Here is a 26,904-nt window from a genome sequence, read left to right as displayed (position 1 = left end):
AGAGTATTAGGCTGAAATGAGGGCATAGACTCAGGATATTCCCAGATGGAAAAAGCAAAATGAAAAGAGCTGATGGAGGCAACCACAGGTTTTGACTGAGTACAGTGAAGACCAGGGATCTGAAAACTAAGAGTCACTGTGGATCTGAGTCAGGAAGTGGGTGATAAGTTCAAGTGATCAGACGCCAAGGGTCAGGACACCAGGCAAACAATAAACAACATGGAACCAAGTACACATGCACTAGTGGAGGTTAATACCTAAAATTCAATAACAGACTCTCACTTGGTACTTCCATTCTAATTGGTCGGCAAGCACAGAACATTAGAGCACAGTACTCAGATAAACTCAGTACCTACGCAGATGGATATCAGCAAGACAGGAGAAGAAGAGTTTTCTACCACTATCTCCTCACAAAATATTGATTTTGATAGTCACCGATGGATGAGAGTACCTTTATTGGAGTCCGGGAGTCCAGTAGAAAAGCTACAGAATACCACTGGAGCAAAAAATCCAATAATAGATAAATTGAGGTTAAGAAGAGCTTCACTTTATCCATGTCACCCTCTCCCCAAGGTGGCAGAGCTCAGTGCCAAGAGAGACCCCCTCAGTCTGCAATTTCTCCCATGGGGGAAAGAGAAAGGAAGTAAGTTAGCACCTGGCTTCCCCAGCTGCCCAAGAGACCCAGTTCTTTCTCACTCCACCCAGAATAGTGAGGTGATCTGCATGGCTGAGGAGTTGGAAGAGGCTGAGAGCAGAGCACCTAGGGCTTGGATCTTATCAAAGGATGTGGATCCTCCTAACTGGACTCCTCATGGACTCCATGAGGAAGCCCATCCATGAGCCACTGGGAATGCCTTTCCTGCAGACCTGCCAAACTGGCCCATGGGCACCCACAACACTCTACGACATGCCCCATGGCCAGCTGCCTGTGTGCACTCCAGTGGATGGTGAGTATGAGCATTTGCAGATGGCTAGTGAGTATGCGCAGAAAGTTGGCCTGATTCTGTGGGATTCGGAGAAGCTACAAACTTGAGTATTTCAGGGCACCACACTAGGGAAAACAAATTGGAGGTTCTCAGCATCTGACTTGGCTTTGCAAGATCAAGAGAGGGCATACAATCTTAAGAATTGACCCCCAAGAGAGAACAGTGTGGAGTAGGCACATGCATAGAAAAGATCTCATAGAGAAAGATTTTCATAGAGAAAGCCTCAGAATCCTTAGCTGGGCTGACTGGTGAAGGTATTTTTTTCCTGAAGTTAGTCAATAAAGATTGGAGGAGGTGACTGCTTCTTCAAATGTGAAGAAAGCAATGCTATATTTCAAGGAACACACAAAAAATCAGGGAAACATGACACCACCAAAAGAACACAATTTTCCAGCAAACAATCCTAAAGAAATGGAGATCTACGAATCGTCTGACAAAGAATTCAAAATAATTGTTTTAAGGAAGCTCAGTAAGCTACAAGAGAACACAAATAGATAACCAAACAAAATCGGGAAAACAATACATGAACAAAATGAGAGGTTCAACAGAGAGACAGAAATCATAAAAAAGAACCAAACAGAAATTCTGGAGCTAAAGAATACAATGGATGAAATGAAAAATGCAAGAGAGAGCATCAACATCAGATTTAATCAAGTATAGAAAAAAATCTGAGAACTCAAAGACAGGTAATTTTAAATTATTCTGTCAGTGTGGCTAAATGTTTGAAAAACGAGATCCAACTATATGCTGCTTGCAAGAGACTTGCTTCATTGTTAAGGACACACATAGGCTGGAAGTGAAGGGATGGAAAAAAATATTCCATGCAAATGAAAACCAAAAGGAGCAGGGATAGCTGTATTTCTATCATACAAAATGACTGTAACTCAAAAGCTGTAATAAGAGATGAAGAAGGTCATTTATAATGATAAAAAGGTTAATTCATCAAGAGGATACAATAATTGTTAATATACATGCACCCAACATCAGAGCATCTAAACATATTAAGCAAATATTAACAGATCTGAAGGGAGAAACAGACAGCAATGCAGTAATAGCAGGAGGCTTCAATACTCCATACCCCACTTTCAACAATGCATAGATCATTCAGACAGAAAATCAATAAGGAAACACTGGATTTGAACTACACTTTAGATTGAATGGACCTAAAAGACATACAGAGAACATTTCACCCAACAGTAGAATACACATTCTTCTTAAGCACACATGGAACAGTCTCCAAGATAGATCACATATTAGGTCACAAAAGTCTTAACAAATTTAAGAAGATTGAAATCATATATTTTCTGACCACAACGGTATATAACTAAAAATCAATAACAGGAAGTCAGCTGTAAAATTAACAAATATGTGGAAATTAAACAACACACTCCTGAAAAACCACTGGGTGAAAGAAGAAACCAAAAGGGAAATCAAAAAATATCTTGGAACAAACAAAAATGGAAACACAACATACCCAAAATTATGAGATGCAGCAAAACCAGTTTTAAGAGGAAAGATTATAATGATTAACACCTCTATTAAGAAAAAAGAAAGCTCTCAAATAAACAACTGAACTTTACACTTCAGGGAACTAGAAAAGAACAAACTAAGCCAAAGTTAGCAGAAGGAAGGAAATAACAAAGATCAGAGCAGAAATAAATGAAATAGAGACTAGAAATGATAGCACAGATCAATGAAAACAAGAGCTGGCTTTTTTATTTATTTATTTTTATTTTTTAAATTTTTTCTAAAGATTGGCACCTGAGCTAACAACTGTTGCCAATCTTTTTTTTTCTTTTTCTGCTTTATCTCCCCAAATCCCCGTCGGTACGTAGTTGTATGTCCTAGTTGCAGGTCCTTCTAGTTGTGGCATGTGGGACGCCACCTCAATGTGGCCTGATGAGCGGTGCCATGTCCACGCCCAGGATCCGAACCGGCGAAACCCTGGGCCGCTGCAGCAGAGCACGAACCTAACCACTTGGCCACGGGGCCGGCCTCTGGCTTTTTTAAAATGATAAACAAAATTGACAAAACCTTAGCAGGACTAAGGAAAAAAGAGAAAAGACAAATAAATCAGAAATGAAAGGGGAGACATTACAACTGACACTGCAGAAATGCAAATGATCATGAGAGACAACTATGAACAATCATATACTAACAAATTAGATGACCTAGAAGAAATGGATAAATTCCTAGACACATACAACCTACCAAGACTGAATCATGAAGAAATAGAAAATCTTAAAAGACCAATAAGGAATAAGGAGATTGAATCAATAATACAAAATCTCCCAAGAAAGAAAAACCCAGAACCAGACGTCTTCACTAGTGAATTCTACCAAACGTTTAAAGAACAACTAATACCAATCCTTCTCAAATGCTTCCCAAAAACTGGAGAGAAGACTTTCAAACTCATTTTATCAAAGCCAGACAAGGACACTACAAGAAAATAAGATTAGAGGCAAATATCCCTGATGAACATAGACACAAATATCCTCAACAAAATACTAGCAAACCAAATTTAACAGTATATTAAAAGGATCATACCCCATGATCAAATGTGATTTATCCCTGGGATGCAAGGATGACTCAATATATACAAATCAATAAATATGATACACATTAACAGAACGAAGGATTAAAAATTATATGATCATCTCAATAGATGCAGAAAAAGCATCTGACAAACTTTAGCATATTTTCATGATATAAACTCTCAACAAACTAGGTATAGAAGGAATGTAGCTCAACACAATAAAGGTCATATATGACAAGCCTACAGCTAACATCATGCTCAACAGTGGAAATTTGAAGGCTTTTCCTCTAAAATCAGGAACAAGATAAGGGTGCCCACTCTTGCCACTTTTATTCAACATAGTACTGTAATACCTAGCCAGAGAAATTATGCAAGTAAAAGAAATAAAAGGCATCCAAAACAGAAAGGAAGAAGTAAAATAGCCTGTTTGCAGATGACATGATCTTATTTTTAGAAAACCCTAAAGACCACCAAAAAAACTGTTAGAACTAATCAACAAATTCAGGAAAGTTGCATGATAGGAAACCAACATACAAAAATCAATTGGGTTTCTACACACTAAAAACAAACTATTTGAAAGAGAAATAAAGAAAACAATCCCATTTGCAATAGCACCAAAAACAACAAAATACTCAGGAATAAATTTAACCAAGGTTAAAGACCCATATGCTGAAAACTATAAAACACTGAAGAAAGAAGTTGAAGACACAAATAAATGGAAAGATATCCTTTGTCCGTGGGTTGCAAGAATGAATATTGTTAAAATGTCCATATTACCCAAAGTGATCTGCATATTCAATGCAAGCTCTATCAAAATTCCAATGGCATTTTTCACAGAAATAAAAAAAAATCCTAAAATTTGTATGGAACCACAAAAGACCCTGAATAGCCAAAGCAATCTTGAGAAAGAAGAACAAAGCTGGAGGGATCACCCACTTGATGTCAAACTGTATGACAAAGCTATAGGAATCAAAACACTACAGTACTGGCATGAAAAACACATACACAGACCCATGGAACAGAATAGAGGGCCCAGAAAGCAACCCACACATATATGGTCAACTAGTCTTTTACAAGGAGGCTAAGAACACACAATGGGCAAAGGATAGTCTCTTCAATAAATCATCTAGGAAAAACTGGATATCCACATGCAAAAGAATGAAATTGGACCCCTATATGGACCATTCAAAAAAATTAACTGGAAATGGATTAAAGACTTAAACATAAGACCTGAAACTGTAAAACTCATAGAAGAAAACATAGGGAAAAAGCTCCTTGACATTGGTCTTGACAAAGTTTTTTTGATGTGACACCAAAAGCAAAGGCAACAAAAGCAAAGGTAAATAAGTGGGACTATATGAAAACTAAAAAGCTTCTGAACAGGAAGGAAACAACAAAATGAACAGGCAACCTATGGAACAGGAGAGAATATTTTCAAACCATATATCTTCTAAGTGATTAATATCTAAAATATATAAGAAACTCATACAACTCAACAGCAACAAACCCAAATAATCTGATTAAAAATGGGCAGAGGACCTCAATAGACATTTTTCCAAAGAAGATGTAAAAATGGCTAACAAGTACATGAAAAAGTGCTCAACATCACTAATCACCAGGGAAGTGCAAATCAAAACCACAATGAGATATCACTTCACAGCTGTTAGGATGGCTATTATTAAAAAGACAAGCAATAACAAGTCTTGGTAAAGATGTAGAGGAAAGGAAACCCTTGTGTGCTGTTAGGGGGAATGCAAATTGGTACAGCCATTATGGAAAACAGTCTAGAAGTGCCTCAAAAAATTAAAAATAGAACTACCATATGATCTAGCAATCCCACTTCTGAGTATATATCCAAAAGAAATGAAACCAGTATCTCAATATCTGTACTCCCATGTTCACTGCAGCATTATTCACAATAGCCAAGATACAGAAACAACCTAAATGTCCACTGATGCATGCATGAATAAAGAAAAATGTCTTATATATATATACAATGGAATATATTCAGCACAAAAAAGAAGAAAATTCCACCTTGGAGACAACACGGATGAACCTGGAGTACATTATATTAAATGAAATAAGCCAGGCAGAGAAAGAGAAATACAGTCCGATCTCACTCAAATGTGAAATCTGAAAAAAAAAAAAATTGAACATATAGAGAGTAGATGGTGGTTCCCAGGGGCTAAGGGGTGAGGGAAATGGAAAGATGTTGGTCAAAGGATACAAACTTTCACTTATAAGATGAATAAATAAGTTCTGGAGATCTAAGGTACAATATGGTGACTACAGAAAATACAGTATTGTATACCGGAAATTTGCTAAGAGAGTAGATCTTAAGTGTTCTCACCACAAATAAACAAAAAAACCCTCAGTGCTTGTATTATTCAATGACGTGTACATAATTATCAAGACTCAAAGATATAACTACTGTGCATACCCTCTTAAGGTTATACTTTACTGCAAATTAGCATTCCTAAATCATTTTTAATACAAACAAGTTCAGATTGTGTGTGTGTGTGTGTTTTTCAGACCTCATTACCTGAATTGCTGGTCTAGCTTTTCAGCCACAAAATCCTGTCTCTCTTTTTCTTTCTTATCTTTTAATAATCTGGTTTTATCCCTCATTTTATCTTTTTTCTCCTCCATTGTTTCTTCTTTCAATTGCATTTCAGTAAAATACTCATTTTCTTCTGATGCTAAAAGTTCACGGAGCCTGAAACAAAATGAAAAAAAAATTAAAACTGTCATGTCACACGCACCATTTTACTAAATGATTTTTATTTAGTTAATTTTGATTTCAGAAGTACGTTTAATCATAAATTTTGTAAGAAAGGAAAAAATCATTGCAGTCTTCCATAAAATAAGACTAGTTCCATTTAAAGCAATAAAGAGACGGATCTGTGCCATATTTTATTTGATCACATACAGATGAGATACGTAATGTCTATCTTCAACAAAAGAAATAAAATGAACATATTTTAGTTAAAGCAACAAAATATGAAACAATATATTCTTTTGCTTTCTATCAAACGTAGTAGGTTATCACAAATGAAAATATAAATAAACAATAGCTACTGACTTGGTAGGAATATGAATATCCTAGCCATGATCCTTACTATAGAAATTCACTTGGTTTTTAATTGGTCAGTCTCAAGTTGTGGTTTTAGGAATGTTTCACAGTCTGAGTCACCAGGTTTATGAGCCTTACTTGTTTCGTCTTTCTTCTGTGTTGATGATAAAGCCTTGCATGGCATCCTTCATTCTTGCTTTCACAAGACTGTCCACAAACTTGCGGTCATTGTGCTGTTCCCACTCAACTTTCAAGCGATCCCGCTCCTTTGACTTAATAGAAGCCAAAAAAGCATGATGTTTCTGATGGGTACGTTGGAGTCTTTCCAGACGTTGCTCAGCCCCTTGGCCTTTGGGAGGCTTGGCTCTCTGAAAACAAATAACAACTATCACTTATGACAGACCCAAAATCAATTGCATATTTTCAAGTAATCATGACCTCCTCATACTCATACTAAATAGAATTGGGTATATAATACCAATACATCCTGCTACTACTACAGTTTATATGCTTAAGGTGTAACTTATTTGATTCTTTGAGCCTATACCTAAGATGTTATCAAATCAGTCTAAAATATTTCTCCAGTGCCGTTTGAGTAAAAGTTCATGGAATTATAAAGTTAAAAATGTGAATGGAACTCTAGAGATTATCTGTCAAACCCAGGGACATTAAGTGATTTGCCCAAGGTGCTCCAAAAGGGAAGATATAGATAGTACAAGAACTAGAGTTCTTCTAATTCCTGACCTTGATCTTGCCACCCACTATGCCACATTGTTTCTCAGGGATAGACAACATAGTTACCACGATCTAAATATTTTCAGTTAAAGGAAGCTACTATCTAAGTATATAGGATATATATGAGTTGTGACAATGAAAAACCGTTTACTAAGAAGGAAGAAAGAAAGGGAGAGAGGGAGGAAGGAGGGAAAGAAGGGAAAGAACAGAAAAAAGGAAAGAAAAACTGGTAGAACTTGATTCCTATTTCTGTTGTGCCCAGAAGTTTAATGCAAGGGCTATCATTTCGGGATAACTTGAATTTCTGTAAGTACATTCTTTTTACACAAACTTCCACTAAAAAGATGGAAATGCATATACCATTTAAATACATATTGATACATTTAATAAAATCACATGGACTATATCTTTTTCATCTCTGTATTCCTAGCATCGAGCATGATGTCTACCACCATCGGGTTCTCTATATGAGTGAAAGAATGAATGAATGAAACAATGTTTCTGGGTGGGCTTGATGCAATTTTTGCTCCTCCCGGGGCCACCGTGAAATCCATGTTCTTGAGCTTTGTATTTTCAGCCAGTTTTATCAAGTCATCCTTAGGTGAATATTGAGACGCTGGGGTGCTGATTCACAGCAACAGAATGCTTAACTCATGTAGCAGAGAGTCAATCTGATCATTTACACTTAGAACATCACTGTCGGGATTACCAGAATACCAGGTTTGGGGCTTGGTAAAGGAGTTTCTTGGGGAAAGAAAATCAACACTTGAAGATAGACTGATGAAAACATTCAGGGTTCACAGTACACATTTGGGTACCTAGATATGGTTGAACAAGATAAGGTAGGGTTGAGATGGGTTGGAGAGATGATGTTGGGGGTTATATCACAGGAAGGAGCTAATCCATACAGTAGCCCCCCTTTATCTGTGGGGGATACATTCCAAAACCCCCAGTGGATGCTTGCAACTGCAGATAGTACTGAATCCTATATACATACTATGTTTTTTCCTATACGAACATACCTATGATACAGTTTAATTTATAAATTAGGCACAGTAAGAGATTAACAACAATAACCAATAACAAAATACAACTATAACAATGTACTATAATAAAAGTTATGTGAATGTGGTCTATCTCCCCAGTCTCATTGTACTGTATTCACTATTCTTCTTGTGATGATATGATACAATGCCTACATGATAAGATGAAATGAGGTGAATGAGGTAGGCATTGTGACATAGCATTATTTTCAGACCACAGGTAACGGAAACCGTGGAAAGTGAAACCACAGGTAAGGGGGGGATTATTGTACCATAATTAGTTAGAGCCTAGAGCCAGTTAACTAACAAACTACTGTTCTCTAATATGTATGGTATTTTATGGATGCAGGTTCAGTGATAATGAAGCAAAGCAGGGTCAAGACTACACCTTGGTCAGGATACACACAGGAACTCAGGCTCCCGGTAGACATATGGGCTGAGAACAGGAACCAAGCGCCCAGCTCATCAAGAATCAATTGTCTTGAGTTGTCAGGGCAGAACCGTGCTCTAAGGTATATTTTGACTAAAGAAGGGAATTGGGATGGAAGGTGGTGAGAAACAGCTTGAGGAGTAGCCAGGGGGTCAGGAAGCCCTTTTAAGGCTTGGGGTATCCTACACAGGACTCTGTCCTCAGGAAGGATCCAGTCTCTCTCTGGATGAATAAGGTACGACCTGGAGTTCTCTAACAACAAAGTGATGCCAATCTATGCACAGTCTTGGCATTACCCAAAACCCACATTGTTTAATAAAAATATAATGTAAGATGGATCCGTAATTTAACATTTTCTACTAGCTGTATTTAAAAAAGTAAAAAGAAACAGGGGAAATTAATTTTAATAATATATTTTATTTAACCAATATATATACAAAATACTGTCATTTCACCATGTGACTCTAAGCACATTTCAAGCGCTCAAAAGTCATGTGTGGCTAGAGGCTACCAAACTGCACACTGCAACTCTAAACCATGCTAAAGTCAGGAGAACGAAGGATTTAATAACTGCTTTGTATTTTCAAGGACACTGAAGGCTTGTTACTGGAGCATCTCACATTATAGCTGCTAGCGTTACAGTTTAAAGTCGTAAAGAACAACGTCTTACCGTCTAGATGTGAGTCTAGCCTCTACCATTACTGTGATCTTGAGCAAGTTACTCCATCTCTAAGTTTTCTCATCTGTCAAAATAAGCAAATGTCCTTCGAAAAAACTGTTTTGAGAATTAAGTCATTGGGTCCCTAGGCGCACTTACCAAATAGCTGCTCCTTTCACTTCTCCATTACTTCAGACGTTACATCTTTTATTGCTTTCTCCTGGAGGAATTGTTTAAGTCTCCTCTCTGGTGACTTTAATTCTTCCCTCACCACAACTCTGCAACTTCTAATATCCACACTTCTTACCACACTCTGAAATCTGAGACGCACCAACTCTGACTTTTTCCTTTTCCTCTTTATTCTTCTATAAGCTCAGTGTATTATTCAATAAGCCTGCTTCTCTGGATGGGTGGTAAATTTTTTTTCCTGTTCCTTATTGGTTCCCAGTACAAGCAATGGCATCTGAGCAATAGCCCAAACCCTGAGCTCTGTGTTCAGATACAAAATCCAAAGTAGATCGGTTTCTATCCCTCATGAAATCTTTCTGTAATTACCACCTTGAACTCTACAGTCTGCAGAAGCCTCCAGTCTACTGATTTCCAGACTCAGACCCTACAGTCCTTGGACCTAGAATAGGGAGCAGGTCTATAAGTTGACTGAGAACTGCCATGTGCACTGTGGAGCATAATAAAACTGTATCCTTCACTATCCCTATCTTTCTTCCATAAAGTGCCATCACCTACAATATAGCACATCAGTATCTACTATGTTAACCTTAAATGGTTTTACGCATGAGCAAGTTGTTTCTGCAACTAGATGATAAGCAACCTGAAGGCAGAGATCAGACTTCTAACGAAGGGTAAACCTCCCATCGTCTTTGTATTCACCCCTATGCACACACAGCAGGGGCTCAAGTAATACCTCTATAATTGCCTAATTACACACAGAGGTTTTCTAGCCTCTAGAAATTAGCTTGTAGGAACATAGGAATCCAGGTGCATGGACCAAACCCATCAAATTCTGCAGCATGCAGCATTCTCCTGGCCTCCTACCACCACCTTAGAGGCAACTAACTGTTTTATTTCCAGGCCTGCAGGGACACTTCTGTATGGTTGTCAGCACAGGAAGAGCTCTACAACCGCTCACAACCCCTCACAGCCCAATCTTCCTTCCACAGATGACTTTCCTAGAGGTGCAGAACAGCCCAAGATCATACAGCTGAACCACTGCCAGCCCAGACCCTGATTGCTCAAGTGCCATTCCTTGTGTTGGGACTCAATTTCCTGCTGCCTGGCACAGCGCCCTTTCCATGACACACACACTCCGCATCGCAAGGAGACAGACCTTCTTCTGGAGGTCTCCTTCAGTCTTGGTTACTGAAAATCCTTAAGATTCCAAGGGGTATTCTCCAGATCGAGAATCTAGATATTATCACTGACGCGGGGTTGGGGGAGGGACGGAGTATAAGAGCAGGTGAACGACCTTATTCTTCCTTCTTTCAAAATTCAACACACTGCGTCAGGCACCACTCCCCTCGAGAGAGCCCCAGCTAGGGGCCAGGTTGGGATCAGCTGGACCTGGAGTGCTGGGAGATGCAGAAAGCGGTAGGGTCTCGCACACACATCCTTGCTTACCACGATCACCACTTTAGGAGTGGGGCCCTTAACCTCGCGCTGTACGATGCCAAATCGCTGGCTGTACATTTTCGAGTCCCCTCAGGATGGGGGCGGCGTCCGCCGAGGTTTCCCCACCGCGGCGACCTGCGAAACCAGCTTCCGCAACGCAGAGATCTGGTTTCCATGGTGCGCTTCGCGGGGTGAGGGGCAGGTGGGTGGGGCGGAAGTTGGTCCCGTCACCATGGTGACCAGACGCCGGCACTGGCGACTTCCTCCTACAGCGGAGGAGCTGAGTCTGCGTGGTCTTCATCCCACCCTTGGCCAGTCCTCCGGCCAACCTTGCTCCCTTCCTCTAGGGTTCATCAGAATAGCAGAAAAAGGCCTCCTTAACCCGAAGTGAAGGCGAAGATCTAATTATAGTCCAACTGACTTTGCTATTTATATCCTGTAATCGGTCTAAAAGCATGAGAAAGGTTAGCGGACATTTTGTGGGAAGGTTAAATTTTGTGCCCATCTCTAGGTTAATCTTGATGACAGTAATAATCATCACAGGACAACCTTATATTTGTGTACTTCTTTACAATAATTTGCAAGGTATTTTCACACATAAAACCTTTGAGCCTCACAAATATCTTATAGGATTGATGGAACAGCAGGCATTATCCTCATTTTACAGCTAAGACAATTAAGGCTTAGAGATCCTAATTGCCTTGACAGTCCACCTAACCAGTAATGAGACAACTGTTATTAATCTTCCTACTGCACTGGACACAAACCAGGGCTTAGACTCAGGGTACCCTGGGATGGGTGGCTGATCAGATGGTCCAGTAGGGCACTGACACAACCTGGCTGGGTAAAATAAAGACCAAGAGTCTGAGCCAAGGGTCACAGTGGACCAGGGTGAGGACATGGATGAGAAGTGTAGGTAATCAGGCCCTGAGAATCCAGATCCCAGGCAGGGGAACAGGCCCTCAGCACAGGTGGAGACCACAGCTGTACTCCCAGTTAAGAGCAAGGTGGTAGTTAATACCTAAAAGCCAATTGTGAATGACACTTTGGTACTCTGCTTCTCAAGTGGGGGCAAGCATAGAACACTAGAGCACAGAAAAAAACCAGTACCAGTCCGTCACTGACATGTAGTAATAACCGAAGTACAACTACTGTGTATACCATCTTAAGGCCGCAATTTACTGTAAATTAGCATTCCTTAATCATTTGTGATCCACCCACTTCAGATTTTGTATGTGGTACGTTTCTAGATTTGGATTCCACTTCCTGAATTGCTGGTTCAGCTTTTCAGCCACAAAATAATGTCTCTCTTCTCTTTCAATAATCTTTTAATAATTATCATTTTGTCTTTTTTCTCCTATAATGCTTCTTCTTTCAATTGCAGTTCGGTAAAATACTCATTTTCATTTACTGCTAAGAGTTTACGTAGCCTGAAACAAACAAAAAAGACAGAAATTAGACGGTCAGCTCGGTTCCATGGACGGAGTCTTGAGGGCCAGTTCCTTGATCTTTGGGTCCCACGGGGGCCTGGCCTGACGGCTGTTCTGGAAAGCACCACCCCTCACACCACACCCTTGGGGAAGATGGGAGACAATGAAAACGCCCTACGCCAGACGCGGGGTTTGGGCGAAGCCGCCGAGATTCAGGGACGCCGGTCGGGCACCCCCCGAGGTCGTACAGCCTGGAGAGTCCCGTCGAAGTTTTCGGCGCGGTGGAAGCCGACCCTAGGCCACACCCGGCTGCCCTCGAACGTCCTAGCGTTGGTCCCGAGCTCGTCGCGCCGCGCCCTCACCCTGGGAGAACCCGATAATTTAACTCCGATTGGGTTTTGCCGGCTTTACCACTATTTGAAGGGGAGTCGGCTTCCCTCTGGGATGGCCCAGGGAAACGGCGAGCAGAGGCCACGCCCCAGGGCCGCCCAGGCCAGGGCTGGGGGACAGCTGTCTCCAGACCCCAGTGGGAGGACCGCGGCCCCGGCGCCCCCTGGCGAGCCTATTCGGAGGTCGGAGGGGCCGGCCCGGCACCCCGGTGCGGTAAGCCCTGGCCTTTAGCCAAATCCCTTCGGTGGCCTAGAGAAGAGATTCGCCCAAGGTCCTTGGACAGAACCTGACCTTGATCTTGCTACCCACTATCCCACTTTCTCAGAGGCAGTCAACACTGTTACCACCATCAAGACACTCCCAAAAGAAACACTAAGTATATGAATCAGCAAATGGGACAATAAAAATCATTTAAAAATAATTTAAAAATACAACAGCTTAGGGATAGAAACCACATTACTTCCAATTCCTATTGTGCCCCAACAAGGTTCACGCAAAGGCTGTCCTCCTGATAGTTTCCTGAATTCTATATTTTCACCATTAAATTCCATGATAAAGTTGGAACTCCATTCACCATTTGTAATACATATTGATGCATTTAATAAAATCGTATGGGCTATATCTTTCTCATTCCTGTATCCCAGTATTAAGTACAGTGCCTACCATGGGCCAGGTTCTCAATACTTGAATGAACCACACAAAAATAGCCGAGACCAGCAAGTTTTTTTCTGGGTGGGCTTGACAGAATTTCTGTACTTGCTGGGGTCACCATGAAATCCATGGTCTTCAGCTTTGCATTTTCAGCAACGTAGCTTTATCAAGTTATCCTCAGGTGAGTAGTGAGACCCTTGGGAGCTGATTCATGGCAGGGTGGCTTTGTAATGTATCACCTTGACTAGGCTACGTCTCCCAGAACTCCCTGCCCCGTATGCTTCCAGTTAGGATGGGCCACCAGAGACATTTGCGTGATAACTGGAGGGCAGAAGTGAAGCAGCAGCATATTGTTTTTACACTTGGAAGGTTGGTGCAGGGGCACCAGGCACTGTTGCAGTTCACACATGTTGTCATGTATCTGCTGGCTCACCTCGTTGGTGTGGGGCAGCAGGCAGGCCTGCAGCCAGGCCTGCAGCTGCTCCACCTTCCCCGGAATCTTCCTTCAGCTTCTCTAATTCCTGGGTCAGATGCATATTTAACTCTGTGATGAAGGGCACCAGCTTCTTCTGCAGGACACCCAAATCATCGAAACTGGAGGTGGTGAGAGACTGACATGGGTTCCAGGCCATCCTCGTGGGTTCCAGCTCCTGCTCGTGAGCGCCAATGTGTCCTCAGTCTCCCACACTTTATATCCATCTTCCCTTCCCGAATGCCTGCCCTGCAGACTTCAAGCTCCAGCATTAGATGCAAAGATAACAGCCTTACTGAGCCTGTTTAACCAGCTCCCACAATTGCCTACGGTCAAATCCCTATAATAAATCCCTTATATATGTGTGTGTGTGTGTATATATATATATATAAAATCTTTCTATTAGTGGTGCTGCTTTTCTGACTGAACCCTGATAAACATGGTAACCAGACTCTTATCTCATGAGTCAGAATGCCAATCAAATAGATTTCACTTAGGATATCACTTTCAGAATTACCAGAATACTAGGGTTGGGTGGTTGGATCCTGAGGGGAGCAAAACAATATCAGAAAATTATCCAGAGCTGACTCTGGCTGAAGTAGGTGGAGTGAGGCAAAGGAAGGTGCAGAGGGCTATATCATGAGTTACAGCAGGGAAATGGCTAATCTACATCTGAATTATCTAAAGCTGCAGGACTAGGAGGCACACAGGCTACAAAACTGAAGGAGGCAAGCACTCAGTCCTGGCCCTGTAAAGCTGGCTAAGAATCACAAGTCTAATCTTTTTGGCACTCTATGAAAAATTGGAAAGGGAGGCAGGGGCTGAGCCAAGACTGGCCCTTAGGCAAGACTTGAAGCGGGACTCAGACTCCCAGTAGAAGGGCTGAGAGAAGAAACCAAGCACAAAGGTTATCAAGGGGCAGGGGATGCACGTTGTCACAGCAAAGATGAGCCAGACTGGCAGCTTTACTTCTGAAGGCTGTTTCGGCTGAAGAGGGGTAGTGAAGGCAACAAACAAGATGGACAGCAGCCAGTGAGGAAGGATGCCCTTTAGGGTTTGAGGAATCCTACACAGCACACAAGGCATGGGAAGAACCCAGTCTCTGGATGCACGAATGCTCTGACAAGGTGACCCCATCCATACAGCAATGGCACTCCCTAAACCTCACTAGAGGCAGCAGTGTAAGGGATTTGCTAAAATTGCCTAGGGGTCAGTCTGGTGGTGTAGCGGTTAAGTTCGCATACTCTGCTTCGGCAATGTGGGGTTCGCCAGTTCAGATCCCAGGCGTGGACCTGCACACCGTTTGTCAAGCCATGCTGTAGCAGGCATCCCACATATAAAGTAGAGGAAGATGGGCACAGATGCTAGCTCAGGGCCAACCCTCCTCAGCAAAAAGAGGAGGACTGACGGCATATGATAGCTCATGGGTATTCTTCCCCCCCCCCCCCCCCCCCACAAAAGTGCTTAGAGTAATCCACCTTGTTCTCAAGGTCACTGGAAACTTGTTACTATATTATTATTACATGTTATTGAACATAGGATTACAATTTACAGTTTAGTGGATTGAAGAACATGGCTTTTACAACCTGGGTTTGATTCTAGGCTCTATCAGTACTAGCTGTTTGACACTGGACAAGTTATTTAATTTCTTTGAATCTGAGTTTTCCCATCTGCAAAAATAGGCAAAACCAATGTCTTCCTAAAAAGACTGTTTTCAGGATTAAATACATTAGGTCCATAGGAGGAACTCACCAAATAGCAGTTCCTGTCCTCATTTATTAACATTACATCTTCAATTGCCGTCTCCCTGAGAAAATGTTTAGAGACACTGCCAGGTCTCACCCAGAAGCCATTTCAAATCATTTTTGAAGGTGGCTCGTTTAGGCTGTTTTGTAGTGGCTTTACTTACATCCCCTCCTCCACCCCAGCTCCCCCATCCTTAATATCCATACTTCCTCTCACACTCAGGCTCCTGGGATTTGCACCAGTTGGAGCAGATGCACCAACTGTCTGCTCTCTCTTCCGTTTCTGCCTACTTCCTCTATAAGCTCAAAGTACTGAACAGGCCTGCTCCTCTGGTTCGGCGGTAGGTTTGTCCAGTTCCTACTGACTCCTACAAAAAGCCCCCCGATCTATGGTCCAGCCTCTGAGTAGATCAGTGTTGTCTCTCACAAAGTCGGTCTGTAAATATCACCTTGAATCCTACAGTCTGCAGAAGCCTCCAGTCTACTGCTTTCTAGCTCCAGGTTTTTTAAGGTCCTTGGACCTAGAGAAGAGGGAGCAGGTCTGTATGTTGAATGAAGTTCACTATGCGCCAAATGGAGCATCACAAAACCGTTGCCTGCTATTCTGTGTCCACCATCTATTTCCCCTTAATTATCCCTTCTCTCTCTTCTCTCTTCTCAAATCTTCCATTATAAACAATGTAGCACATCATTACCTCCTCTGTTCATATGTAATGATTTCATGCGTAGGGAAATTGTTTCCCCAGTTAGAGTATAAGCTCCCTGAAGGCAGGAATCCTGTGTGTCCTGAAGGATAAGCCTTCTAGGGTCATTGTATTCACCACTGTATCTCCCACACTGCAGGGTACCCAGCAGAGACTCAGTCAGTACCTCTGTAACTGCCCACGTGCAGACAGAGGAGTTTCTGGCTTGCAGAAACTATGTGCAGGAACAAAGGAATCCATGTGCTTAGGCCAATAGTTTATGTTGCCTGTACCTGTAGCTTTGTGCGGGGCCTGTCAACATTCTGCAGGAAGGAGCATTCCCCGTCTTCCTCCCATCATCCTAGTCCTTATAGGCACCTAGCCTTTGTCCTATTGCCAGGCCTGCAGGGACAGTTCTGTGCAGCAGCTGAAACTGTTAATAACCTCAACAGGCTCAGGAAAGGCTCAAGAAACACAGCCTAACCTCTCCACAGAGGATACTCCAGGGAGGTGCAGGACTAGCCCATAGTCACGTGTGGATCCAGATCACAGACCCACATCTCAGGACTCAGATCTCCTGCCCATCTACCACTGCCCAGCCCACCTGGTCATCTCTTAGAGACTCCAAAGGCCTTCAAGACCCCAAATGATGATTCTCTGAATAAAAATTTATATACTAAGTCTGACCCCTGCTGGATTTACTTAGGGAGATGAGGACCAGACTTTCCCTATCTTTGTTTTTCTTTCAAATCTCACCACAGGGCACCAAGTCTTCTGCCCAACCACATCCTCAAGGAGAGCCCTGACCTGGACCTCAGGAGGAATCTCTAGGGTCCTGCACATACCCCCTCACTACTCACAATCAGTGCAGTGCAGTGGTGTGGGGACTTTACTTCCCACTGCACTATGCCAAATTGCTGGCTGTACTTTCAAAACTCAGGGCCCACATCTGACCGGCACCCACCCCATCCCCACCTCTCACTGTGCGGGGCACACCTTGGCAACCAGACTGCTGTGTCCCGGAGGCGGGTTCCACCCAGGCTGAAAATCTCCGTGATCTGGGAAAGAATTAATATCATCGGTCAACATGGCTGGTGGGGCTAAAGCAGGGTCAGGGCAGGGTGAGGTGTCCCCCAGCACTGACCACAGGTGTGCCAGCCCCTCCTGCCTCCTCTGGGGCCGAGTCAGAGGTGGAGTCATCTTTGCTCTCCTTCCCCTTGTCCTCCTCAGGGTCAGGTGGCTCTTGCTTCACAGGTGGCAGGCCTGGGTCTACTGCCTGGGAGAGGTGGGAAACGGGCAGCAGTCAGAAGGACAGGGTGGGCCTGAGGAAAGAGTCTCTATCAGCCAGTCTGGCACTGTGCTGACAAATCCCACTGCTGTCACACTTCAGGCACAGAAAAACCAGCTCTCTGCCTACAAACTTTTCTCGTTCCTCACAGATATCCATTTTTCTATTAGCTGAGCAGCAAAGCAAGCAAAGCTAGTTGCCTGGGGAAGATAGGGCATCTGTCAGACAGGCAGGGTAATTCTGTGAAGAGGTTGCAATCAGCACACCTACTGCTCTGCTCAAAGAACCACTGTCATGACCACCCATCACTGACCCCCACCTTGCTGGGGCAGCCAGGCAGCAATACAGGAGAAGTCAGGATGGCTGTGCCCGGTGTCCAGTCTTCTTGGGCATCCGCCTTCTCTTGCTTCACCTGGGGTAAGGCCACAACCCAACTCAGGCCGGGGCACTGGGCCTCCTGTATGAAGGAGGATTGCAGCAGACTTGGTCCCAGCTTCCTGACACGAGGCTGGGTGGGGTTGGGAAGGGCAGGATAAGGTAGGGCCCTCACCTGCAACAGGGCTTCTGTGGAAGCTGGGGCAGGGCCAGGCACCTGCACGGGACTGCTTGCACCCTCCCGTAAGAACACAAGGTCGGTGCCAGGTGGGGGCAGTACAAAGCCACTGCCTGCTTCCTGCTTCATTGGAACCTGGGCACGGTCTGGTCGGGCTGTGGGTGTGGCTGAAGGGGGCTTCGGACGGGGCCGTCGAGTAGAGCCAGGCCTCTTTCGACGAGTGTAAGGTGGGGGCGACCCTGCTCCATCCTCGGACCCTGCCCGGACACTTGGCAGCAGCCGCTTCTGGGAGGAAAGATGGAGTGTTACAGTCATGTGGTGCAATGACTGAACACACTAACCCACCCTGATCAACAAGCCTGTTAATGCCCCAACAGTCCCAGCACAGAATCTGCTTACATATGAGCCCCTCATCACTGAGCCTGCTAATCTCCTATTAGCAATGCCAGTGCCGCCCAGATTCCTCATTTACCCTAGCACAGTCTGCTAATCCTTGGCCAAATACATTGCTTGCCTACCCCTCTGAACTTGCAGGACCCATCTGACCTGGTCAACCCACGTACCAGGCCTGCCCACCACGCCCAGGTACTGGGGGCCCTCACCCAACTTATCCTGCCTACTTGACCCTTCCTGCCCCACACACCATGGCAAACTGCAGGCATTGGCGCCAACGACACTTCTGGCGCTTCTGGTTGCTGCCCCCAAATTTGGGCTTGTCACAGCAGAAGTCGCAGTGGCCACAGTCCATCCGCCGAAGGCAGGCTGCACAGGCCCCACACTTGCGGTTCTGTCGGCGATTCGTGTAAGGCTGCTGGGGGACAGGAAGAACAGGGGGTACTGTCACTAGGACTATTACAGTGCTGTTCCTGTTGCTCCTCCACTAGCCGCATCAGAGGGCGTTGGTTGCACAACAGTCTTAATCTGACTCCTCACTCGTCACACCTCAGTGTCTGCTAGTCCAGTGTCAGGCACTAACACTGTACCAGATGGCCCTTGATACCATTAGGATTGTGACTGCTCTAACAAAGTTATCCATCACTGTATCTGCTAGTCCCCCACTAGCTACCAAGATAATGTCTTTGACGGTCACCTCCAGCAGGATTTTGCTGACTCTCTCTTAGCTCCCATCACTGTGCCTACTATGTCTGTGAACAGTTTTCTCTCTATTCACCCCACTAGAGTGTTGGTTCATCTGACATTAGGTACTATCACTGCACCTGGTGATCCTACATTAGTTGCTCGCCCATTGTCTGCTCATCCCATACTAGTACCCATTACTGTGCCTTGCTGTTCCCCTATTAGGCCCATTGCAAGATCTGCTTCTTTAGAATTAACCAAGTGTCCTGGGAAAGTCTAGGCTTATCCAGGTAGGGTGGGGCCACTCACTAGCTCGTCCTCGTCTACACAGTAATAGATGAACTCAGCAGGTGGCGAGGGGGCCAGGGCTCTGGGGTGCTGCAGAGGCAAATGGGGTGGGGTCAGGGCAGGTACTGGGTGAAGTTAGGGTTGTGCCTTCCCTCTGCCCACTAGGGCCTCACCAGCTCTGGGGATTCTGGAGGCTGAGATGGGGGAGGTGGAGGCAGCGGCTGGGTTCGAGGGCGCCGCCGCTGGGCAGCCATCTTGGAGTCGCAGCCTCCCCTGCGGCGGCCATGTTTACCCTGGGAGAAAGCCAAAAGGGTAGTTTACGCTTGTGGCACCAGGTAGAAACAGGACCCCGCCCCGTGCGGAAAGCATGCATTGGACAGGTAGGCAGAGTGTGGGGGTGGAGCACTCACAGCAGGGGGAGCCACAGCTAGGGGAGGGCGTCGTTGACATCGCTGATGGTGGCGACGGAGGCGGTGGGCAAGGTGCTGGCAGACAGGGACAGGTAGATGGGGCCAGGGAGGTGAGCGTGGGGTGGGAAAGAAAGGAAGACATGAGGTGGGCAAGACCAGGTTGGGAGGAAGCAGCAGCAGCAGCAACTTTAATAGTAAAATGAGCTCTGCCCCAGCCCTGGCCCCTCCAGCCTGACTCACCCGTAGGCAGCGCCGCTGGACGCACCTCCACTGGCGCCTGAGACCAGGGCGGGGAGGGCGAAGGCAGACTCGGCAGCGGCCACAGTCCTCTCGGGTTTGACAGCCCCGGCACACTCCACACCCTCGGCTCTGTGGGGGGGCCGGAGGTGTGATGCATAGAGCCAGGGCTTTGAGGGCCAGGGGCTGGGGTGAGCCTTGGGCACACCCCACCTGCCCGACTCACCCTTTCCACAATTCTGAGGCACCGTCTCCGCTCACACTTGCAGAATAGCCCTGAGGCCACGTCTTGGGGCAGCTGCAGAAGGCAGGTGGAGCAGGCCCCGCAGTCCTCCGTTACCCGACAGGCTGCACACTCCCCGCAGCCCACTCGCTGCCAGGAATGGGTGGGGCAAGGTCACAGGCCCAGACAGAGTGGCTGTAGGAGCACTGCCCCTCATGTGTCTGCTGACCTCACATTAGCCCTCATCACCATATCTACTAGTCCCCTATTTGCCTCATCACTGTATCTGATAATTACTGATTAGCCACCATCATTGAGGACATCACAATTTCTACTGGTTCCCTGTTAACCTCATCACTGTGTCTACTGACACCCCGGTAATTCCCATTACTATCTGCTGACCATGGCAGCTCCCTACAAAATGACTTTGACACCCTGTGGATCCGTCACCATTCCTTCAAACCCTCCACCAACCTCCATAACATCCTGCTCCCACAGTACACTTGTGAGGGGGAGGCAGGTCATACTTACCTTAAACATCCTCTGCTCCCGGTTGAAGGCAATTCTCTGCGCTGCAGGGAGGGAGAGGGAAACAGAGAAGTGGAAAGGGAGCATCAGATATCTGACCTCATCCACTGCCTCTACCTTGATAACCACCATTCAACCTCAAGCCTGACACCAGGTTTGCTCTAACTCCTATCTCCCAGTTCCCTAGGGGCACTCACCTCGGCAGTCCTTGCACAATGTCTTGAGCCGCTGCCTTCGGATACCATCCCCTGAGAAACTGATTCCACAATTCTCACAGCACCTGGGAGGGGAAACATGGATGTGGGGCCCTGAGTGCACCCCCAACCACAACCCTCACCCACTTGGCTCACTTTAGGCCAACACTCACCCAGGTGCAGGGAGCGAAGATGGGGCTGTATCAGTGTCAGCCTTGGTCTCATCCCCTGGGGCCTCCTTCCTGACCTCATTCCTCTGAGGTCCAACCAGACGTTTCTGAGCCTTGGCTGGCCTTGAAGGCTTCTTCTGCTTCCTGCTGGGGGCAGCCAAGGAATGGGCCTAGAGATGAGAGCAAGGGCAGGAAGAATGTAGGTCAGTGGGTGAGCAGTAGGTGGCTCAACAACTCCAGCCTGGATACCCCAAACTGTGTAGTACCTTGGGGGCTGGATAGCACAGGACGCCTTGTTTGAAGTCGAAGAGGGTCAGGTCACACGCAGGGCCTAGGTATCGGGTCAGCTCTACTTTGCTTCGGATCCTGTCTCCTGTGGGGCTGGGGGTGGGCCAGGATGAGTAGATCCCCAGGTGGAGCTATTGCCACTCCACCCACATAACCCTCCCACTGGGCTGGTAAAGAGGCCTGCAGGGCTGGTGGGATACAGGAGGCAGCCTGAGATAGGCCTGGAAGCCCTGACCAGGCCTTACCACAAATAACCTTGAATAGCAGTAACATACAAGGTTTATAAACACCAGTGTGTATACAAACATTAATAAATAATATAAATGCAAATGAATATAAAATATTTATAACATATGCTACTAGTAGTATTCTACAGAGATGAAAATAAACACAAATAGGAACACAAATAGATTAAATAGCATGTAAATGTACTAGGATCACATACTAAATATACAAGGAAACTTACATAAGAAACAAATATTTAAAAATATACATATAAATAAACGTATATACACAAATAAGTATATTTGTAAATAAGTAAATGCAACTACATACAAAATAAAGTATAAAGAACCAGTTTTGGGAAATGATACTCCACAGGTCTCTTGCATTTCTGCATGTCTTGCAAGAGAAGCACTGACTGCCCTTTGTTATGAACTATCTTTTCAAGGATGTTTGTATAGCCTTGGAAGATAAGAGATAGGGTCTCCTTCCAGAGCAAAGGGAAGGCATCCTTGCTGTCCTAACATTATAAAAAAATGAGAGTCCCTAAGCTCAGGGTTCCTTTCCTACAACACAATCCAGGGCATGAGTAGGTGCTATTAGCCCTCTTTATGTTATTGTCTGGGAACCGGTGTTAGGGGATCTGGCACAAAAATGATATTCTGGATATTGCTATTGCTGTGAGTAATAAACTGTCTTCCATCTCTGACCTAGGAGTCTCATATCTCCTACCAACATCCACAAGACTGTGACATATCCACCTGTTACCTTGCTCTAATCAGGATAGAATCTCTGATCCTTTATAGTTCTTGATAATTGCACTTATAAACTTTGAACGTTTTTTCCAACTTCTAAATACAAAAATAAATGTACAACAATATAAACAAATGAAACTATATTTATAATTTTACTATATTCCTCCAGGAAAACAGCAACTTAGATACAAAAAAAGTTCAAAAAGAGTGTAAAAATCTTAATATCACTAACATATCCTGAAACACCTTAAATCCTTAAATGTAAATTGTTTATAAACATGTATGTTTAGTATTTATAGTCAATTCTCATTATTCACAGTATGTTATGTTTATGTTCTATAAAGTCACCTTGAATGCTAAATTAGTGAATACAGAACAAGTCCTCCTAGCGGAACTACAGGTTAGGTTCCTGCAAGCCTCTGGTCACAACATTTTTGTCAATCGATCAATACGTAACCTTGTTTTATGTATGTTTCTGTTTAAAGACACCTTACTTAATATATCCATCTTACAAATAATTAACTGCATGGCCTCTGGATGACTTAAAGCCAGGAGCTTTGGAGGCTATCTGTGTTATACAGGCTCCTTTGCCAACGTCCTTTGATATGAGAAATTTTATATATCCAAGTATATGGGGAAGCCATTCTGGTTTAGACTTGAGTGGGCCTGAATTTTATTTGAACCAGAGAAGCCCGACTTACAGCCTGTGAAATGTACATTGTACATCTGCTTTAATTATTACCCTAAAGAATGTACTCTTTGAAGATAATGAATAAATGCCTCCCTTCTTATGACGTCAGTACTCTTTGAAGATAAGTCTCCCTTCCCATGACACCAGTCATGTTGACCTGCTGTGTATGTGCTAATCTGTAACAAACATCTCCTTGAACCATTGAAGGAATGTGCCCCTGTCATGCTTCATGCATGTATCTTTGTTTTGAAATGGTATATAACTGTGCTGAAAATCGCTCTTCTCTGGAGCACTTTCTTCACATGCGAAGGCTATGATTCCCGGGCTATAATCCTCCGTTTTGTCTTGAATAAAACTCTCTTTTTACATTATTATAGAATGAATATTGATTATTTGCGTTGACACCTTGTAAAAGAAGCCAGTCTTATCAGCATTGCAAACCTACTCTTCAACATAACCCTTTTGTGAAATAAAAAATAACAGCTATTTTAAAAAATTCTTCCACAGAATCTTCATCTGCAGAACCTGTCTTGCATGCAAATTTAACATTTTTCACAATGTATCACCTTTTGAAATGTGTAAACCAGCAAGCACTACCTGAGATAGGTGTAACATTTTCCTAACCCTGGATAACACAACTATCAATGTCCTTGGCTTTCAGCCTCACAACACCATCCACCATACTTTATTTTATTGGTCATCTCGTGGATCCACAAAAATCTGGACACTTTTTACCTTTTCCTTAGCTTCACCACATACTATAGATGTCACTTCAGCACTTTCTGGAGCAGCCTCATGTACAAATTGGCATATTTCCTCTTCTTTTTCTAGATATACAGTGTTTTTGATTCATTAACATTGAACTCCCAGCCAACAGCGCTGCAACTCACACGTGAATGAAGCATATTTTACGTGTATTTTTCTCCTTACAGCACATCACAAACGTTTCGCACTTAGAACCTAGACAGCCCTTCAGAACTACACTTAAACACCATAAACCGTAAACAGCCACCGTAAACAGCAAAATCACCAATAAAGAGTACAAAAAAGTGAAAAACATGGCACTTAGTATAGACCGCAAAAAGAACAATTTATGGTACAAGAACTGAAATAAGAAGGCCTCGTTCAACCACAGCTGGGAATGCATGCGTCAGGCGACAAATTTTTTTTGCTGCTCTGTGCACATCTATGACTGACCATGAAAGCACAGTGAGTACTGATTTTGGGGTACAAATAAATTTTAATGAGTAGACGAATTTGCAAATATGGAATTTGCAAATAACGAAGAGTGATTGTATATACATAATTTTAACCCCACCCATAAATTGAACCACACCCCTTGATTTCACCATGCATAACAAAGCTCAGCCCTACCCCTGACTCTGTCCACAACCCACCCAGTACCTCTGGTAATAGGTGTCTGAGCGTCCGCAGGTGGCACCTGACTTGCGAAAGACCTCACGGCGCTTCCAGCCAGGGCCCAGGGCTGGGCAGTCCAGCCAGTCCTCAGCCATTGGGGCCACAGGAAGCAGCAGCAGCCTGCAATGTGGAGGGGTCAATGGGAGAAACTGAGGCTCTAGGAGAAGAAATGCTGTGCCCCAGGCCACCCAAACCCACTGATATCTATTAATGCTTGTGCAAGACCCGGGACCTGCCACAGGCAACTGGCCAATATAAGCAACAGAAAACCCCCATTCTCCCCTGTCCTGGGCCCAGGAGCTTGTCACTCCTCCCACTTCTTGACACAGTAGTCCCATCCTCAACTCAGGGGTTCTCATTCCTCACAGCGTCCTGACGCCCTATTCTCCATCCTCAGCCTGAGAGCCCATCATTTTTCCCCACTGCCAACCTAGGAAACTTTCATCCTTCCCCCGCATTTCTCCCTATCCTTGGCCCAGGAGACACTCTGTCTTTGACCTTCTGGCCCCATTCCTCCCCTTTGTCACCCCAAAACCTCCATACTCCCCATCCTCAGCTCAAGAGGCCCTCATTCCGCTTGTCCCCAGACCGAGATCCTAGTACCCTGCCTCAGTGTTCTGACCTCCTATTCACTCCCTTCCTTGACCCAGGAGTCCCCAGTTTCTCTCTTTCAGTCTTTTAACCCTCCCATTCCTTCCCTGTCTGATGTCCTCTTATCCTGCTACCTCAGTGTCACTGCCTTGAGTTCCTCTGTGTCCTCTGCCAGAGAGCCCATAACTTCTCCGTATCCTTGACCTGAACAGTCCCTCATTCCTTCTGTCCCTCAGTCTAAAAGCCTCCCCCACTTAGTTTCCCTTTCTGTCACTGTTCTGAGCCACATTACTCCCCAATCTCAGCCCCCAAACCTCCCTATTCCTCTTCTCTGCAGCTGAACACTTCCCTCACTCCTTCCCTTCAGCGTCCTCACCCTGCATTCCTCTCATCTGCCTGAGAGACCCTGATTTCTCCTCTCAGCATTCTGAACTCCCTCCCCGTTCCTGTCCCGGGATCATGCCATTCCTAACTGTCAGCGTTCTGACTTATCTGTCCTCGTCTTCCATATACGTCCCTCTTTCCTCCTTCTTCAGCATCCCACGCCCCCCTTTCTCTCCTTCATCTGCATGAGGGCGCCTCATTTCTCCCCCTCGGCGCTCTGAACTCCCACTTCTCTCTCTTTTACCTGAAAGGCCCCGATGTGTCCCCTCAGCGTTTGAATCCTCCCCCATTCCTCTCCGTCCTCATCTAGGATCCCGACACTTCCAACTGTCAGCGTTCTGAGCCCCATTCCTCCCTGTACCCCGCCTAAATCTCCCCATTCCTCCCCTTCAATATTCCGACGCCGCCATTCCTCCCACTCATCGGCCTGAGGGCCCTTCATTCCTCTCCGTCAGCGTTCTGAGCCTCAATTCTTCCCTATCCTCCGCCTGAGCGCTCTCCACTTCCACCCCCACGACTGTCTCACCAGTTCGGCACTGGGCCAGTAGCTCCCGCCGCTCTAGGTCCGCAGACCCATGACAACGGTCCCGCCTGTAACTCCCGCCTTGCCCTGCTCTTCTTCTTCCTCCTCTGCAGCCTCTTCCTCTCAAGCGCTAGCTGTCGCCGCCGCGGCCGTTCGTTGCTCCCGGAACCGGAAATACACTGCCTGCCTCTTGGGCTCCGCCCCCGGCGACACGCCTGCGCGCTAATGCCCCGCTGGCACTTGCCCTTAGTAGGGAGGACCCCCGCGCCTGCGTACTGAGTCCTAGAGCGGCGCGCGCCCCTTGCCAAGGACCTGCTACGCTTCCGCGCTGACGTCCAACTGCTCCCTGCGCCCCTATCGGAGCACCTGCGCTCTTCGCGTCGCCAACCAGCGCTTTCTCCCCACCCCGCCCTCCTCGTTTGCGCCTGCGCTCTCCAGTCCCGCCCTAAGGGGGCGTGGAGGGTTGGGGTTGGCTCTGCGCTCCAGGTTTCCTAGACCACCTCCGCAAGGAGTAACCGGGAGGGAGGGGCTCCGAAGGTTGGGGCGGCTCCGAAGGCTGGGACTGTGTCGGAGCCCTCCTCTCCCACCTGCCTGGGTCGAGCCTG

At 45.2% G+C, this 26,904-nt stretch overlaps 2 protein-coding genes across 51 annotated transcripts in view; both read right to left on the bottom strand.

Annotated features, from left to right (window-relative positions):
- CFAP53 (cilia and flagella associated protein 53) overlaps positions 1–11,616 on the bottom strand; it is a 42,806-nt gene extending 31,190 nt beyond the window's left edge. The window contains exons 1-3 of the mRNA XM_046671139.1: positions 11,097–11,616; positions 6,734–6,963; positions 6,065–6,238 (exon numbers count right to left, since the gene is read on the bottom strand). Coding sequence (XP_046527095.1) covers positions 6,065–6,238; positions 6,734–6,963; positions 11,097–11,165 — 473 coding nt within the window. The 5' untranslated portion in view covers positions 11,166–11,616. The remainder of the gene's footprint in view (positions 1–6,064; positions 6,239–6,733; positions 6,964–11,096) is intronic.
- Positions 11,617–12,245: 629 nt separating this feature from the next.
- On the bottom strand, positions 12,246–26,460 carry MBD1 (methyl-CpG binding domain protein 1). Of its 50 annotated transcripts, none has more exons than XR_006890043.1 (18): positions 26,303–26,460; positions 24,787–24,921; positions 21,693–21,807; positions 21,430–21,596; positions 21,260–21,342; positions 21,066–21,106; positions 20,538–20,684; positions 20,315–20,443; positions 20,075–20,149; positions 19,838–19,957; positions 19,686–19,754; positions 18,943–19,110; positions 18,297–18,584; positions 18,066–18,158; positions 17,603–17,734; positions 17,434–17,516; positions 13,992–14,286; positions 12,445–12,517 (listed from the first exon to the last, which is right to left on the bottom strand). XR_006890043.1 is itself a non-coding variant. In XM_046671110.1 (18 exons), exons 2-18 carry the CDS (start codon positions 24,894–24,896, stop codon positions 12,501–12,503), a joined length of 2,043 nt encoding a protein of 680 aa, XP_046527066.1. In that variant the 5' UTR covers positions 24,897–24,921; positions 26,303–26,459; the 3' UTR covers positions 12,445–12,500. The 50 variants fall into 50 exon arrangements, 28 of the variants coding, with proteins under 28 accessions (XP_046527070.1, XP_046527072.1, XP_046527066.1 ...); XR_006890044.1 differs by having other exon boundaries at positions 17,455–17,516; XR_006890040.1 differs by having other exon boundaries at positions 18,066–18,203; positions 26,303–26,459.
- Positions 26,461–26,904: the final 444 nt, after the last annotated feature.

The sequence above is a fragment of the Equus quagga genome, chromosome 9 (genome assembly GCF_021613505.1).
Source record: "Equus quagga isolate Etosha38 chromosome 9, UCLA_HA_Equagga_1.0, whole genome shotgun sequence".
In the NCBI taxonomy this organism is placed as follows: domain Eukaryota; kingdom Metazoa; phylum Chordata; class Mammalia; order Perissodactyla; family Equidae; genus Equus; species Equus quagga.
This window is presented reverse-complemented; position numbering and strand designations above follow the sequence as displayed.